At 40.4% G+C, this 16,578-nt stretch overlaps 1 protein-coding gene across 8 annotated transcripts in view; it reads left to right on the top strand.

Moving 5' to 3' along the window:
- The window catches only part of mlip (muscular LMNA-interacting protein), a 28,957-nt gene that overhangs the window by 6,572 nt on the left and 5,807 nt on the right, over positions 1–16,578 (top strand). For 5 of the 8 annotated variants that reach the window (XM_023408490.2, XM_023408488.2, XM_087174575.1 and 2 more), the window contains 9 exons: positions 6,446–6,583; positions 7,044–8,687; positions 9,404–9,475; positions 10,064–10,141; positions 10,222–10,305; positions 10,410–10,445; positions 12,024–12,071; positions 12,582–12,644; positions 12,761–12,892. In XM_023408490.2, coding sequence (XP_023264258.1) covers positions 6,446–6,583; positions 7,044–8,687; positions 9,404–9,475; positions 10,064–10,141; positions 10,222–10,305; positions 10,410–10,445; positions 12,024–12,071; positions 12,582–12,644; positions 12,761–12,892 — 2,295 coding nt within the window. Of the gene's footprint in view, positions 1–6,086; positions 6,259–6,445; positions 6,584–7,043; positions 8,688–9,403; positions 9,476–10,063; positions 10,142–10,221; positions 10,306–10,409; positions 10,446–12,023; positions 12,072–12,581; positions 12,645–12,760; positions 12,893–16,578 lie in introns of those variants that run through there. The other 3 variants (XM_023408489.2, XM_087174573.1, XM_023408491.2) reach the window with 2 other exon arrangements.

The raw sequence follows: 16,578 nt of genomic DNA, 5'->3' as shown, positions 1-16,578 counted from the left end.
ACATTCATAATTTTTTATCACACTTATGAACCTTGACTTATAATATTTTTTTTTTTACCATAGAGTACTTCTCCAAAAATCTCACTTTGAACAGTATTTATTCGAAAACCTCCAGCAGTGGAAACAAAATAACTTGAAAGTTGCATGTGAGTGTTTCTTAATAAGGACTTTAAGGGAAACATAGTGAGGCTACTCTGGATTGAAACTTCTTTTGAACAGACAGTGAAACTAAAATTGTCCATGAGTCAGAAAATCTAATTCTGCAATTTTCCAGCCTTTTCAAATGACTCTAGTTTCCACTGATTAATCATGTCAGTGGCCTGAAGATTAAAGGACACACCTTAGCTACTGGGGAAAAATCAATCTCTCTCTTACCTTCAGCATTTTAGCAATTACATCCTTGACTTCCTTGACTTCAGTCGGTGAAACAGCAATCAGTGTGACTCATCCTCAGGGAGAAATAAGAAAGATTCACAAGCTGTAATTATTTTGTATTTCACAATGTGCATCTGTAAACATTAAAACTGGAGAGAAGCTGTCGATACAAAATAAGAAATATAAATGTACTCTCAAACAGATTTCTCAAGCGTTCCACTGTTGTTGAAATGAACATCATTGATTGTTAAAAATTCCATGTCATTATCCATTTATATATCCTACGAGCAAGTCTGTTCCCGTGCTGTCAGTGATACCAGACACTTAATCATCAGTCATTCTGATTTCTCAGTTCACAAAATAAAACCCACAAAAACACACACAGAATTGATATTTCTTTACAATACATGTTTTTTTTTCTGTCGTCAGATACTTTTTATTTTTTCTTTTCTTTTAACTTTAGCCAAACTTTGTGTAGGAACTATTTTTGATGCACACAAATTACAAATGTTCAAGTAATAGTTATTGACAGCAACCATCCCAGAGGCGGATCTGTCCCAGCAGTGGTGTCAATTGCTGAAGGGATTAATGTGCTGTTGGAACCAGCATGAACATCACAGCAGCACCACCACAGCTCTGGGTGCTTTGGGATAGCTAACTGCGTCTGCTGCCTGAAGTCAGCTCCCTGGCTGCCTGTGTGAGACTTCAAAGGTCTACTCACAGGAGTGCGCCCCCCCCCCCCCCCCCCCATTATTACCTAAAGAAGTAGCTACCCTTCACATTATATGCTGACAACATGAAACTACACAGCTACACTCAGATCAACCCTGTGTTTTAGCATACATAGGATGTATTACCTTTTCATGCATGCACAATATTGGATTGTGTGTTGTGTGTGTTTGAATACACTTTGTGTTCAATTCCCTCTGCCATGTATTAATTTGAACTCCATTTCCACTTCATTAGTTGTTTGTCCGTCTTTGGTTTAGTTTCAAAAACCAAATCTGGCCTTGCTGGTTTATCATTAGCAGTAGTGGAACCAGAGCCTTTAAAAGCAGCGATACCATAATGTAAAAAAATACGAATAAAAGTCCTGCATTCAAGATTTTACTCAAGTATTAGTAGAGTAGTACTCATTTTGCATTTGGTTCCTTTTAGAGGGTTATATTATCAAGTTATCAGTTATTCTGTTTGATTTTAATTATTGATACAAGAACATGTAAATACCTTTCAAATCTTGCAGCCAGTTGAGATGGACCCAATCTACTTAACCTGATCTACATCAATGCATCATATTTTACATGATAATATGGAAAACACATAAACAATATGTCCCTCTGAAATGTATCGAGTATAAATACAAAGCATCTTAAAGTGAAATTACTCACATATTGGTGCTTGTACTTCCTGTACAGTAAATGTTAAACCTAGTTACTTTACAGCACTGACAAGTTGTGCTAAAAAAATTATGGCAAAAAAAAAAAAAAAAAAAAAAAAGTTTTAAAAAATGCTTGTTTGTACCAAGAGTTGGAAGAGACCACTGATAGTCTTGTGTTTGAATGCTACAGTTAGCACTGGCAGTTGATTAGCATAGCTTCAGCACAATGACTGTAAGCAAGAGATATAACATAATTGGTGAGCGGCTGGTTCATGGATTTTATCACCCTCAGTCATTGTGCTAGGCTAAACATGGAGATAGAGCAAGGAGATGGTTATCTTAGCTTAGCATAAAGACTGGGAACAGGCAGAAACAGCTAATCTGGCTCTGTCCAATGGTATTGATATCCATCTGCTAGCACCTATATGGCTCACTGATTAATAAACCAAGCTAGCTTTTTCTCCCTGCTTGCAGTAAGTTATGCTAATTGCCTGCTGGCTCTAGCTAGCTTTGCTTACAGTATACTATAATCAAAAAAGCACATAGGTTGTCTTATAATTGTTGTTTGGTTTATTATTTATAAATAATATTTGGTTTGACAGTAATCCAAAATAGTTCAGCGGTTTGCAGCTTAGAGTAGTCTAAATGACATTGTGTATCTGCACATAACAGATAAGTAATACTCCCTGAGGCAAGAGCTTCTATATGGAGATGCCAATGGGCAGAATGTAAAGGATTACCTGTGAGACAGTTTATCCTCATTAATCCACCACTGTGATTTGGAGCAGCCTGCACTTCACAAAATGTCCTTTTCAAAAGAAAGAAATTGCATACATGTCCCTCTGCAGTAGCTATATCAGTAAAGTAACCTCAAGTCATCATTATCAAATTGCATCCCGAGGCCACCAAGGATTTGAAATATGAGTTACCACACAATGCTCAGAGCTTCCCAGCCTAATTATCTTTCTGTAAATTAGAGGGTTTTATATTCCTACTCAACCCACTGTGCACTACATATATTTTCTTTCTGAAATACCCAGTGCAACTGCTCTGAGACATTTTGTTTCTGCCAGGAGGTGGCACAAAATTTAAATATTTAAATATGACCAGAATTAATTAAGCAAATGTCTTCGTCTTAATTTGTGAGGCAATTTGCCTAAAACCATAATCACAAAGAGTGTGATAAAATTAAGTAGAAACATTTGATTTGTGCTGTAATGCCTATAGTTTATTACCCTTGCATGACCTTAGTATGTGTCACAGACTGGCTCAGGGAATATGATAAGGAAAGAGTCCATGCAAAAGGTTATAGTAAAAAACAATTTATTACAACTATGGAGAGTGAAAATTAGCGAGATTAGTGAAAGCAGCACATGGATGAGTGATGTGGTGTGGAGGTGTTGTATGTGCAGAGGCAAAAGCTTGATAGAAATTGGATATCAGCAGTTGGAAGAGAGCGTATAAGCACAAGGCTCAGGTGAACAACATCAGCTGATAACCCTCACATGTCGACCTACTGCCTGCTGAGGTTGGAAAGGACAACCTCAAAGACAGTGTGAGGGGCGTCACAGCATGCATAAAGTGAGTTTTTTATGGGAACAGGTGTGGGCTGGCAGCGCTAATGACTGGAGTTCTAAATGCAACTGCCTTTGACACATGGTGTGTGAAGATATTATTGATGTAAGCTGCCATGTATGTCAAATAAAGTCTCAGGAATAAAAGTAATTCTGGCAGCCTATGATTATTGCTTATCTACAGCAAAGCAAAACAGCATCACTGACAGAATTATTTAATTGATTTAGAAAACTGAAAGCTGTCATTATATGATGGTGTCATATGTATTTATAGGATCATAATTATCAGAACTGGGGGAGATCATGCCAGTAATGATGTATGTCATTAGCAGTTACCATTTTTAGCTCCACTTAAATGTCACACATATTATCCTAGAATATTCCTTTAACCCGAGTTCGTGCAATACAATAAACCGCAATCAAATTTCCCATAGAATTACGTTTTTTAAACGAATAGAATGAATTTCCATTTGTGTAAATAACAGAAATTCCATGCAGCCACACTTTTGAAATAGGTTTTCTGGTGGTTATTTATCTGGGGGGCATCGCCAATAAAGTCTGTTGGGCACAAAATGCAGTGAAGGTTACAAAAAAAAAAGCAACTTCGATTATAAGTAACAAATGTTCCTTAGTCTGTTGAGGACATTTTTATTTGTTTAGCTGGACAGCTGTTTACACACAACAGTAATGTGAGATGAAACCGTACAGTATGTGCGTGTCTCTGGATGCTCTGTCCTCTAGGTTGTAGCACCTAGTATCATAGAGAAAGTTGTGGTTTTTGACTGTAATCCCTTTGGGTTTAGTGCTGAAATGCTCAAGTTTTCACTCACATCTGAATCATTTAGTGGATATGGGACCAATAGTAGCCAATGTATTGCTCAATTGGGAAAGCCGCTATTAGTAAAAGACAATACAACATGAGTAAATACAAGTGAGGCTGATATAAAGGTCACTGTTTTAAGTCAGTTTCCCGACAATCAACCTCTTATGATCATGAGAAAAATGACTGTTGTGTTTGAGATTCAAAGATTACAACAGTGTGAGTGGTGAACGCTTTCAGGTAGTGTGGGGCCTGTGAACACAGCCCTGGGATGACTCCTCCCCCAGTCAACCTCCTCATCAGGGCCAGGTTATAAAGGGCACCTGCTGGCTTCTTTCAGTCTCTTGCTGGTTCCTGTCAATTGTGGCTGGTAGCGCTGGCTGTTGTGGTGCCGCGTCAGCCAGTTCTACACCGGTTCATCCATAGTGGGCCATTCATGCCGCGTACCAGAGGCTGTTCACCTGCTGTTGCTTTGCCTGATTTATTTTGCTTTATTGGTTTCATTTATTTTGTTGACTGGGTTGTTTAGTTCCTTGTTTGTTCTTTGTTAATTCTTTGGCTGTTTAGAAGTCTAGTCGCTTATTTACCTGTGATTAATCACTTCAGTTCAGTTCAGACAACTTTATTTATCCCCCATGGGCAATTCAATTGTAAATTCCCAGTCCATACATTCAGTCTCAACAGACAACCAACCAGATATAGTTAAAATGTCAGATGAAACGTTTCAAAAGGCATGGGACAAGTTATGAAAAATAATTGCTTTTGCATTAGCTTTTCTTTTGCAGTGTGGCTGAGTGCTGTCAGGTTGGGAGGCTAGGCACCCCGGGGGAGGTCCCCCACACTTTATGCATGCGAGTAAGAGCACTGGGACACACGTATTTTTGGATCCTGTTTGCGGTGAGGTTTGCTGCACCTGAGGTGACTGAGTTGTAGCACCGCTGCGTACTCCTGCCTCTCCACCAGTGGCCTCAGCTCACTTTCCCTTTTTTTTTTTGTATTTTGCTAAATGTATTTTGGACTGGTTTTAGGTATTTTAGTATTGATAATCTTTAGTAATTTTTTTTGTAAATTTTTAAGCTCTTGTACTTTTTTTTTTTCTAAAGAAATCTATGCATTGAATAATATAGTTTCATTCCTTATGTTAGTTTATTCTCATTTGCCTTTTTATATAATTCACCTTTTCAGCAGCTCCAGTCCCTGCTATTTTATATTTTATTTCTAATAAGATATTTTGTTGGATTCAAAAACACATCTGTCTTATCAGTGTGGTGAAATCTGAATATGAATACAGTCGACAAAATGATCAAGTTATCTTTATATATTTTAATAAGAGCTTTGCAAAGGATCAGTGTCCAGTCACACAGAGTGCAATTGCAGACACAAACAAAGAGTGTACATTAAGTTTATAGAGGAAAAGAAAGAAGGAAGCAGGGTCAGGATGTGTGTGTGAACAATTGTAGGTACCATCCTGACTGTCTAACCGCCAAGAAGAAGCAGGTGTGTGTTCAAAGACAAACTACTCCTTAGTTTGTACCGGGCAGTAGCAGATAAGGAGCATACATGTGGGAAGAGATTCATATTCAGGGATATACAAAGCCAGCTCATACAAAGTGCAGGAAATAATTTTTCTATTACATCAGTTAACAAGCTGGTGTCCTGATATCCATTTAACAAACAGCTAGAGTTTAGAAATGGTATATCCTGGGGTGTGTTTCCCTGGGTGGCGTTGTGGCCCCCTCTTACTACATACTTCCCCTTACCCAACACCCCCTGCCACACGAAGTTGTTAAAGGCTCTCAGTAACTTTTAAGGGATGATGTCTGAGTTTGGCATGACCACTAACTTGCTCAAACCAGTTTTTTTTTTTGTTGCCTAAACTTAACCTAAGGTTGTATGACATGCTGAGTGAGTCCACATATAATTCCTGTATGTAGGATTTAAAAAAGTGGGCGGCTTCTAATGGTAGTATGAAAAGAGATACTGTGGCGGACAGTGATACACAGTGATATAAATGCAGCAACGACGACTACTGTTTGGACTCGCACTCTTTGGAGATACCATCTCGCTTATTTACGAGCCTCCTGCGTCACTTGTTCAGCTCTGCACATGAGGCATGTATTACACCAATGTTAGCGGGACATGTGCGTGCACATGTGAATTATATGTGTGGGACATGTGGTGTGGTGAAACCAAGCACACCCCTGAGTTTAGAGAGGCTCGCTGAAGTTCACCTCAGGGTTTTCTCGGGTTACACTTGCTCAGTTCCTCCTAAACATTTGCTTCATTTTCTCCTGTCAGAACGTAGCTGTGTCCCATGAGAAGACAACCGGGGAGACCATGTCGGACGGGGAGATTTTCAAAGCAGAGAAAGTCTTTATTAAAGACTCTTTGGAGGGAGGAGCAGGAAACATAATCCAACCGCTGACAGAACTTCAAGTAAGTACAATCAGAGCACCCTCAATGTCATATACTATGTAACATTGAGATACTATAACGAAAAGTTATAATACAGATATATATATATATATATATGTGTGTGTGTGTGTGTGTAGACTGCTGTATATCTGTATCTATGCATGCTGTTTAATTTTAAAATGTAAACTTATATAGCTGACACACATTATAAAGCACTGTCATTGAAAAGTGAAATCTGATGGTTTAATTGGAATCTATTAATAAGTCAATATACAAATAATTCAAAATCTTTCATAGGGTCTACTTTATAATGGACTTATTGCAGAGTGGCAGATGGAGGCTTTTTATTTTTATTTTTAAGAATTCTGAGTGACAATCCATTTTCAGCAATTGTTTCTTTGGTTGTAAACTGTCATCTAGAGCACAAAAAAACCCACGCATGCTTAAGTTGCCGTTTAATGACAACTTGTTTCTTTTTCAGTTGAAGCCTTCGCTGGATCACGTGAGCCTATCTCACACCAAAGCCTCTCCCTCAGTCAGCGCTCAGTCTGAAAATACACCCAACCACGCAGCCGCCGGCACGGCCTCTATGGAAACAGCTGTTGATAAACACAGGGGCATTTCCCAGCGGCAGTGTCACGATACCTCTGGACGTGCTGAGGTTAGCTCGGGTTGCTTTGCAAATATAGCGTCTGTGTCAGACGACAGAATGAGCCCCACAGACTCTGCAGACTTGTTCCCCACGCTGGCTTCATCCAGAGAGTCCATCCTCTCGGAGGGCTCAGACAGAGACAAGAGCTGGTCTGCTGTGCAGCTTTCCTCTGTAACCTCTCCCGCCTCTTTCAGCCGCACCGTCTCCCCCTGCTCGTCTGTACGCTCTGGCGTCTTCTCCCCCTCTGTCACCCAGGTCAAGAGGCACTTTCTCGCTCCTGGCTCTAGTCTGATTCACATCCCTCAAACCTGTTTCTCATCCTGCGAGAGCCTGTCCTCCTCCATCTGTCCCCAATCGCCTCCTCCCCGGCACCGGCCTCCTCTCACCCGACTCTCCCTCCTCACTGCCATCCTGAGAAAAGGCCGTCTCCCCGTTCTGTCCTCTGCTCTGCAGAGGCCCTACACCCCCTGCTGGCCTGTTAACCCCGTGACTCTGTCCTTCTGTAATGCTTGCTCAGCAGCCTCCAGTGTGGCCTCCATTCCCCTGGAGTTTTCCTCTCGGTTCTCCTCATCAGCATCTATAGATAGTCAAAGCCACGGTCACAGGGAACCTACTAGATGTATCACCGCCCCTCCACCTGTGCAGTCAAATGAGCTCAGCAGACCATGCGCTCAAACTCATGTGAAAAGATGCTCGGAGCAAATTCACAGTGCGCCTAGATGGGAGCAGGTTATTTCACCCTCGCCAGTGAAGAGCAACAAGCTACCCCAAGCTCCACTGCCTCTGTTTTGCTCAAACTTCAAATCTGTTTCTCCACCAGAGCATGAAGAAACATTAGACTGCACAACTTCCAAAAAATTGCAACACACACACATCGCCATTTCAAAGTCCCCTGTGCTGAAACCCAGCAACACTCATATGCACCTCGAGGGGCACGCTGATAATAACCTAAAAAAACTTATCTCTCTGTCCCCTAAACTTATTAATGAGCAAGAGACCTCTGCGCCCCAGAAATGGAGTCACTCGCCAAATTCATCTCTCTCACGGCTTCATACGCTTTCTCAAAAACTGAGATCTCCGCCCCCCTGTCCTCCTCAGCTTCAGCCCCCTCATCCACGCTCACCCTGCCTCACAGTTTTCCCTGCACGCACAGACGCAGCATCACCTCTCCCTCCTTCAGAAAACACCGCACCAGGAAGGTGTGAGTCACAGAGGAGCTGCTCTGCTTCCAAACCCGCCACACTGTCACAAGGTTTTCACAAAGCCCACTGCCTGTCCCCTTCCCGCTACACCCCCATCAGCTTTCCGGGATGGCCTTCGCCCACCAGCTCCCCCGCCCCTACCCCCTCTCCTGCTCCACCAATCAGAGACCTCACCCCGTCGCCTTCTCTCTCCCTCCGCTCCATCACGCCCTCCCCAAGGCCGGGGAGTGGAATATCAGACTGCAGTGACAGGGAGGGTAAAAAAAGAAAGGTAGCCGCTGCTTTTGCCGTATGCATGACAGGATATTATTTAATATGTTCTGTGTGACATACTGTTCTCCCACACCATGTGGTTATAAACAGATTTCACTTACTTGGTGGATGGATATCAAATCTGTTTTTAGATAGTCAGTCATAGCTGTATCATTTACTGCTGTTGTTATATGTCTTCGCTTTGTGGACATTTCAGACATACTGTAGACTGCTGGATTCTAACGACTGACATATCTGAAATCCAATACCATATGTTGAAGCGAAAGGAAAGCCATCATCGTAAAAATCGATGCTGCGGCTTTATAAAGCTCTGGTTTATAGGCCGGAGAGCTGGAAGCTCAGTAGCGCCACACCACGGTTTGAATATTAGCAATCGGAACGCAGTTGTGTAGTTTTCTTTGCCCGTCAGTGTGGAAAAGTTGGTTGTAGCTGAAGTTTTTGGTGACATTTACCATCAGTCAAATGAGCCAGCTGAGCAGCGAACAAGGAAGCGCTGTGGAAGCAGATGAGCACAGGACTCGAGTGTGGCTGACTGTTTTATGCATGATCAGTGGCCTGCAGCAGTGTGAGGGGGAAAAAAAGCATGCCCAAGGAAATGTAAAACACAAATGATTAATTTCCATGAGACATTCTCTGAAGTCTGTCTTAGAAATTTCACTTTTAAATTAATTTATAAGTCATTGTCTGCTCTTCTGTCTTGTCTATAAACCCTAGACACACAAGATTAAGTTAAGCTACAAATCACTCGCTGCAATTCCCACAAACACCCTCCTGTTGGATCAGCAGGTGAGTTCACTTTTTTGACTCTAATCCCAGTAATTCAACTTGTTATCCTGTTAAATATCCCACTGCCATAATGAGCTGGATTGATGCAGGGACTCTCGCCAACGTTGCAGTGTGAAGCACTATGTGAGGAATGAAAAATGGGAATAAGCCACAAAGCTTGCATTAAAAAGGGAAGTTTTCCATGAAAAAGATAAATCCTAAATTGCCACTCGTGGGGCTTCATGGAGAATTGCATTTTTAACTGTAATTGCAAAAACTAGTAAGGCAAAAAAAAAAAAAAGAGACAGAAAACTAATTTCATTAGGATTTACAAGGTATAGATAACACATCTGAAAGACTGTCAGTTTTTTTTTTAAACCTGATTAAAAGTCAAATCAGGCTCAAAGAGACATGAAAATTTGGCAAATTGTTGTGTTGTTCACACTGCAGTATGATTCATTAAGAGATTCAGAGAAGGGAACGCTGTCTGTGAGGAATACAGAGTGGCTGAATATGAATTGAAGGAGATTCTGCAATGTTGTCGAGAGTATAATCACCCAAAGCAAGCGGCGGGAAACTCAGTCTGTCCTCCTTGCTTTGTATTCACAGGCGATCGACGAGCAGGTAGAGCGAGAGGACAGTCCCTTTGACACGTTGTACAGAGATGTTGAGGACACTCACGCTGAGGTATTACTCCGCACAGTACCGGCTGGTGTTCACTGCAAACTTCACACAACAGACATCAAAACCTTTTGTGCTTCCTACAGATGTGCTCACCTGCTCAGCTCCGGCAACAGTCGGAGGAACTTTACGCAGTTATTGATGAGATATTGGCGAATTCCATTCCAGCAGTGAGTTGACTCGATTATATAAAAAAAAAAAACATGAAACGTGTCCAAAAGTTGATGTGTGAAATCGAAAGTGATTTAATGGGTTTATTTTTGCAACATCGCAGACCTCCAGGTCATCGACTCCCAGCGCTGGTGTGCAGGTAACGTGTGTTTCTTCAACTTCATGGCCAGCTCATAAACTCTTGATTTTCCCCTTGAGATGAATAAAAACACTAGTTTGACATTTTGACCCTTGGAGATGCATTTAGTTTGTAGAGCCTTACCCAGTATGAAAACCACTAAATGGATCCTGTAACTTAGAGCTTGAAATCTTTCTCTGGTTGTTGAAATTCTAAAGACATACAAAAAAAGGTAAAATGGTTAAAATAAAAAATAAAGTAAAACTAAGTTTTTGAAAAGAGTCTGAAATATACGATGGATCAGAAAACGCATGTAAATAGACAAAACATGAGCAAATTCAGAAAACATCAATGCTGCAAATACTCACATCACAACAACAAGCTGCAAGTAGCACAGACGACACCCGGAATGTTTCCTGAGGGACACCAAAAAAAAAAAAGTGGTGAACTCGACTGGGACGCAGTTGTTGTTCATTGCTTTGAGACTTTTGTTCAGAAGGATTGAACAACAAGTGCGTCCCAGCCCGGTTAATCGCTTTTTTTGTGTGTCCCGTGAGCACTTCCACTGTCGTGTGTTACTTGCAGCGCGTTTCTGTATTAGCTTGAGTGTTGGCAGCAAGTGATTTGTCAAAGTGATGAAGTTGTTTTCATGAATTTATTGCTCGTGTTTTGTCTATATTTTGTGTGTTTACATAAGTTGCAGTACGTTGAGCTCTCAGGGCCACCGCAGTAATACATAACCTTTTGTTAACATATCTAAGTGTGGTTGTATGTTAAAGTTCACACAATGGAGACGTTACGCACATAGTGATGCAAATGTAGGCGCAATGTGTATCATTCTTCAGTATAAATAAATGAACAATGATATTATTTATTTGTTCACGGACAGTTTCTTGTAACTAGACAGCTGTTTGTGCACAACAACGACAACAACAATGTGAGGCGACGTCACAAGCAAGATTCTGGATGCTCAGGCATCCTTGTTGTGGTTTGATCATCTCTCAGCAACAGAGTTATGGGAGCTCAGCTTTCAGCTACAATAAAAATATAACAAAAATAGTGAATCATTAAAGTAAGATTTACACTGTGTTTTACTGAAACACAAACTGGAAGTGGGATAAAAGTGAATTCTGTGTTATCAGCATCAGCATGAGAAATGAAAAGACATCTGTTCATTATTCATCAAAGGAGAAAACCTTTCACTGTTTCGACAGAAAACAAGTGTGTGTGTGTGTGTGTGTGTGTGTGTGTGTGACATAAAACCTGTGAAATTCAGTCACTGAGGAGGAAAAGAGGAAGTAACTCTGCTGCAGAAGAGAAAACTTAAACTTAAGGTTAAGAGTCAATAAATAACAAAACACTCCAAATTTTGCTTTTCCCCTCACATCTCCAAAGTTCAGATCTAGTCCACCTACAATTTCTTTTCATTGTCTCCCTTTCAGTCATTTTTGCAGTTGAGTGACTGCCACATATTTGAAAGAGTGATGAGCAATTTTCAGATGATTTCTTTTCCCCATTTTCCCACTAGACGAGTCTTGCGTAACTCTGTTGTTTACTTTCAGTTCTTCCTTTCTGTCTTTCTCTCTTTTTCACTTTCAGCAGAACAATTCAACCCTTCCAAAATCCTTGGGACGTGAAACCAAATATGTGAGTAAGAGCAGGTGGCTTTGTCTGTTGAATTCAATACACACATTTACCTCAGGACTTTACCTCCACAGGACCAAGGTGACATCCCACTGCTGACACTATGTTTATTTTCAGTCTAACTTTCAGACAGTTTTAGTCCCATGTTGACACGACTGAGCTGTTTCTTTCTATAATATTGTAAGGTCTTCACATAACCCTGTGAAGTGTCTTTAGATACGCTATACAAATTAAACTGAATTGAATTATTTGGCACCAAAAACTCAGTTAATAACAAACTACTCTTTATTCCTAGTCTCTACTTTCTGTATATTTTCTCACTATTCACGCACAAATTTATTTGCATTATAAGATATCACGCTTAATTTGCCAGAATTACAGAGAAGAGGCGCAATCCTTTCATACTTTTGTTTGCCTTTTATATAAAGCCTGCATTCGTCAATTTCGTTATCAGTATTTGTGAGAGACGTTATTAACTATGTTAATGTATTTTTTTCCATGTTGTTTATTCAGGCATCTCTTAGCAGCTTGTACCCATCTGCCAGCATGGAAAGAAAGTTGATGGATCCTAGAAAGGTAAAAATTCAATTTTCATTTGATCAAGCAACATTTGTAACACTGAAGTGTCTTGGAAAAGAAACTCAAGGCAATTAATTCCTCTCTGCCGGAAACCCCTGAATCCCTCCGTCCAGACGAAGCCCGGGGTTATTCGCCCCATGACGGCCATTCCAAGACTGACAGTGGAGGATGAGGAAGAGTTTTATCCGAACCCCTTCAGGCAGTCTGTCGTCAAGCAGACTTTAACTGACAACAAGAAGGAAAAGGTAAGCTGGTAGCATTCATTTATATTACAGTGAATGAATAATACACAGTGGTTTTAGTCCGTGCCGATGTGCCATGCCAAAAAGTTTCCACAAAGTTTAAATCATTATCATGGTTCAGATATACTAAGTTCAAGGTTGACTTACTAACTTTTTGGCTAATGTTTGTTCATATCCCATGGCCTTCTTCAGAAACAAACAAAAAAACCTGTTGTACCAGTCACATGTGGGACTGTTTGTAATGATTTTATTGCTTGGGACGTGCAAACAATGCACAATCTGTTTTATCATGGGTAAAATCTGTAATCCAAGTATAAGCAATAACTAATTAGAAAACAGTATTGAAACTCCTTATCAGTCAGTCAAGTCTTCAGGTTTTTTTTTAATGCAATAACAACATTATTAATTACTAAGTGCACATTCTCTTGCTTTACATTTGAGATCCTTACAGTTTCGCACGGTGGTGCAGTGGTTAGCACTGTCGCCTCACAGCAAGAAGGTTCCTGGTTAGAACAATGGCTGAACATCGCCTTTCTCTGTGGAGTTTGCATGTTCTCCCCGTGTCTGCGTGGGTTTTCTCTGGGGACTCCGGCTTCCTCCCACAGTACAAAGACATGCAGGTTAGGTTAATTGGTGACTCTAAATTGCCCGTGGGTGTGAATGGTTGTTTGGCTCTATATGTCAGCCTCATGATAGACTGGCGACCTGTTCAGGGTGTTCCCCGCCCTCGCCCAGTGTCAGCTGGGTTTGGCTCTGGCCCTCCTGCGACCCTGTAAGGGTAACTGGTATAGATAATGGACAGTTTCCAGCTATAAGTTATTTCCACTATAGGTTTTTTTCCACTCTTTGCATATAATTTTAATTACACTTCTTCATTATAAGAAAAATGAGACGCTCTGTCTCTAACAAGCTTCTGCAGTGTTGCCTTTGGATTTTACAAATCTCACACATGAGGGGAGCTTTAACACACAGGGGCTCGACCTTTAAACAGACCTATAACAAAGTTTGAACCCAGCCCATAATCAGTTCTGTATGTGGCAGTACTATTTAGTGTAAACCAAGTATACAGTTCAATGTCTCTGTTGAGATTACTCCAACTATCAGGTCAGGTTTAACAAATAAAGTCCTCAATCATATGATTAATGTGACGTTGGGAAGATGTGGATGGTCTCTAGCTATCTATTTAATCAAAGTCATCTCTGCTAGGAGAAAAGCAATGGAATATTTAGCTCAAAGCTCTTTGTTATTGCAGGATAACAGATTCCTGTTTTCATTTTTTTCCCTATTTTTTTCACTAAAAGACCTACAGCTATCCAGTGTGGCTCTGTTGTCAAACATCATTTTACTAGTTCTAGTGAAAGAAATTGGACACTTGCCTGCAGCTATTCTTTTCTACCTTTTCTACTCCTCTTGTTCGATTTTTCACCACACCACCTCTCTCGTCAGCCAGCCTTGTCAAAGCCTCTGAGAGGATGATTCTTCGTACTTCACAAGCTGCTGAGGTCCTGGCGTCTCTCCAGACCTTTTCATGTCAAACAACTTAAACTGGAGAGAGAAAGAAAGTCGCCTCTGCTCAGCTCTGCTCAGAGTATACGTCCATACGGATAATGTGGGTAGTTTCACTGTTTTTCTCCACGTGTCGCACAGTTCATTGCAATCAACAGGGATTCCACTGCAAACAACTACAGCAGCTTTTCATGCAACCAGGAGGGGGTTGATAATAAAACATTTTTAAATCTTCAGATGAAAAAAAAAACCAAACAAACTAATTGTAAATTGACTCCTCGTGTGGTTTATCCGGCTCCAGAGAATCTCAGTGAGAGCTCCACTTTTGCCCTATGAAGAGGGGAAATGGGTTTGGAGAGCTGTCAGGAGAGTAGATGAGTGTGTGGCAATTTATCAGCCAAAGCTTTTGTCATGAACAGCATTGAGAGGTGGTCAAACGTTCACAATCAAACTGCAGGGAAAAAAAAATACCCATGCAGGGTTTTGGTTTGGGCTGCTCAAAAGGGAGTTGTATTTTTTCTAACCAGGTGGTGCAATTCAACAAACAGAATTAATGTTAATGTTGTTCCTGCAGCTTCTGGTGCAAGAATTATATTATCTCACTGTATTTGTGTTATTTACTGAGTTTACGCAGAGATCTTTTTTCCATATCAATATTAAAATGAATCTTTACTTTAATACAAACCTCTTAATCACGCAGAAAATATGAGAAAATCATTAGTATTACCAGTGGTATGTTCAACACAATTAATACTGAAGGTCACTGCACTGTGAAGAATCCACAAGGCTGAGGTCGTTGTGCAATAACGACCTATTCATTTCACAATGATAGTCCGAACCTTGTTCATTAGTTGAAAATATAAGTCACTAAATGTCAAGGTCAACATGACGATTGTCAGTGAAGAGAAACATTTCCGGATGAGGACATTTAAACCTTTACAATATTAGTACGCTTTCAACAATCTTCCACAGCAGAGGTTTTTAACACGTCAGTGCTCTTCACATGTTTGATGCTAAAAACACTGCTCTCCCCCTGAGAGGCAGCCGTTTACCACCACAATTTCTGATGCAGAGGCCAGAAATGGTTTATTTCCAGGGATATCTTGATGGAATATTTAGTTTCTTCGTCTGTTGTGATGTGGAGCAGAATAATAGGCAGTATGCAATATGTACCAGAGCTTACCCTGCTGTTGTAATTTAACCGCAGATCTTTGATTCATTGCAATCCGCTTTATGCAGTGAGGTGATCGTTAATTAGTTTCAGTTCATGTTAATCACATGATGATTAAAATTTCAATTTACATGCTGCTGAGGCTGTTTTGTTCTTACACACAAATGCGACAGAATGTTTTAGTGGTGTGTGTGAGATGCCAAACAAACATATCTGCTTAGAGTTTGAACACATGCACATGCATATTTTGATTTTGGTGTGGGATTTCAGCTATGTGTGTGATTGACGGATGATGATTGTGAGGGAGGGATGAGTCTTTTAATTGATAAGATAAGTCAATTTAAGAATTATTATTTTCGACTCGCAACAACCAGCTGCATCAATCTCATTTAACTTCATTGCTGTAGTGGTGGCCATATTTTGGGGCTATTTTTCTGGCTCAGTCCTAGTTCTTAGTTCCACCTACAAAACTCTCATTGGCTCCTTTTTGATTTTTCAACCTCAAACACCCGTCAGTCATCACAGCACCAGATCCAGCCCTAGTTAATATTTTTGATGGGAAATAATCTCAATACATCCCATTTTTTTTAAATGAGTGATATACAGTTACAATTAACTAAAATAAGTCTAATTAACCAGCAAAAAAGGTCGAAGGTCATACCTTTCACTTAAAGGAATTCTTATTCAAAAAAGAAAAAGGAAAAATGAGGAGTAAGTGTTAAATTACCCATGTCAAATCAATTTGCAGTAAAGTTTCAGACCTTGATCTGAACTTTTTTGGACTTAAAAAAATGAATGTTAAAGTTGCTCATCACGTTTCACCATCAGAACGATACGTTTTCCACTAATTTGGTCACAAGTGCGGCTTAATTTATCCAGTAGAGAGCATGAATCTCATTGCCCTCATGTTAAATTTTAGCAATTAAAACTTTAACCTCCCATTCGCAGCATTGTGACATATACTTGACCTTCCCCACTCAGCATTGTACAGTAAAATCCATTTGGTTATCAC

Source organism: Seriola lalandi, unplaced genomic scaffold (genome assembly GCF_002814215.2).
Source record: "Seriola lalandi dorsalis isolate HSWRI2012SDOR001 ecotype SW California unplaced genomic scaffold, Sedor1 jcf7180002054364, whole genome shotgun sequence".
Lineage (NCBI taxonomy): Eukaryota > Metazoa > Chordata > Actinopteri > Carangiformes > Carangidae > Seriola > Seriola lalandi.
This window is presented reverse-complemented; position numbering and strand designations above follow the sequence as displayed.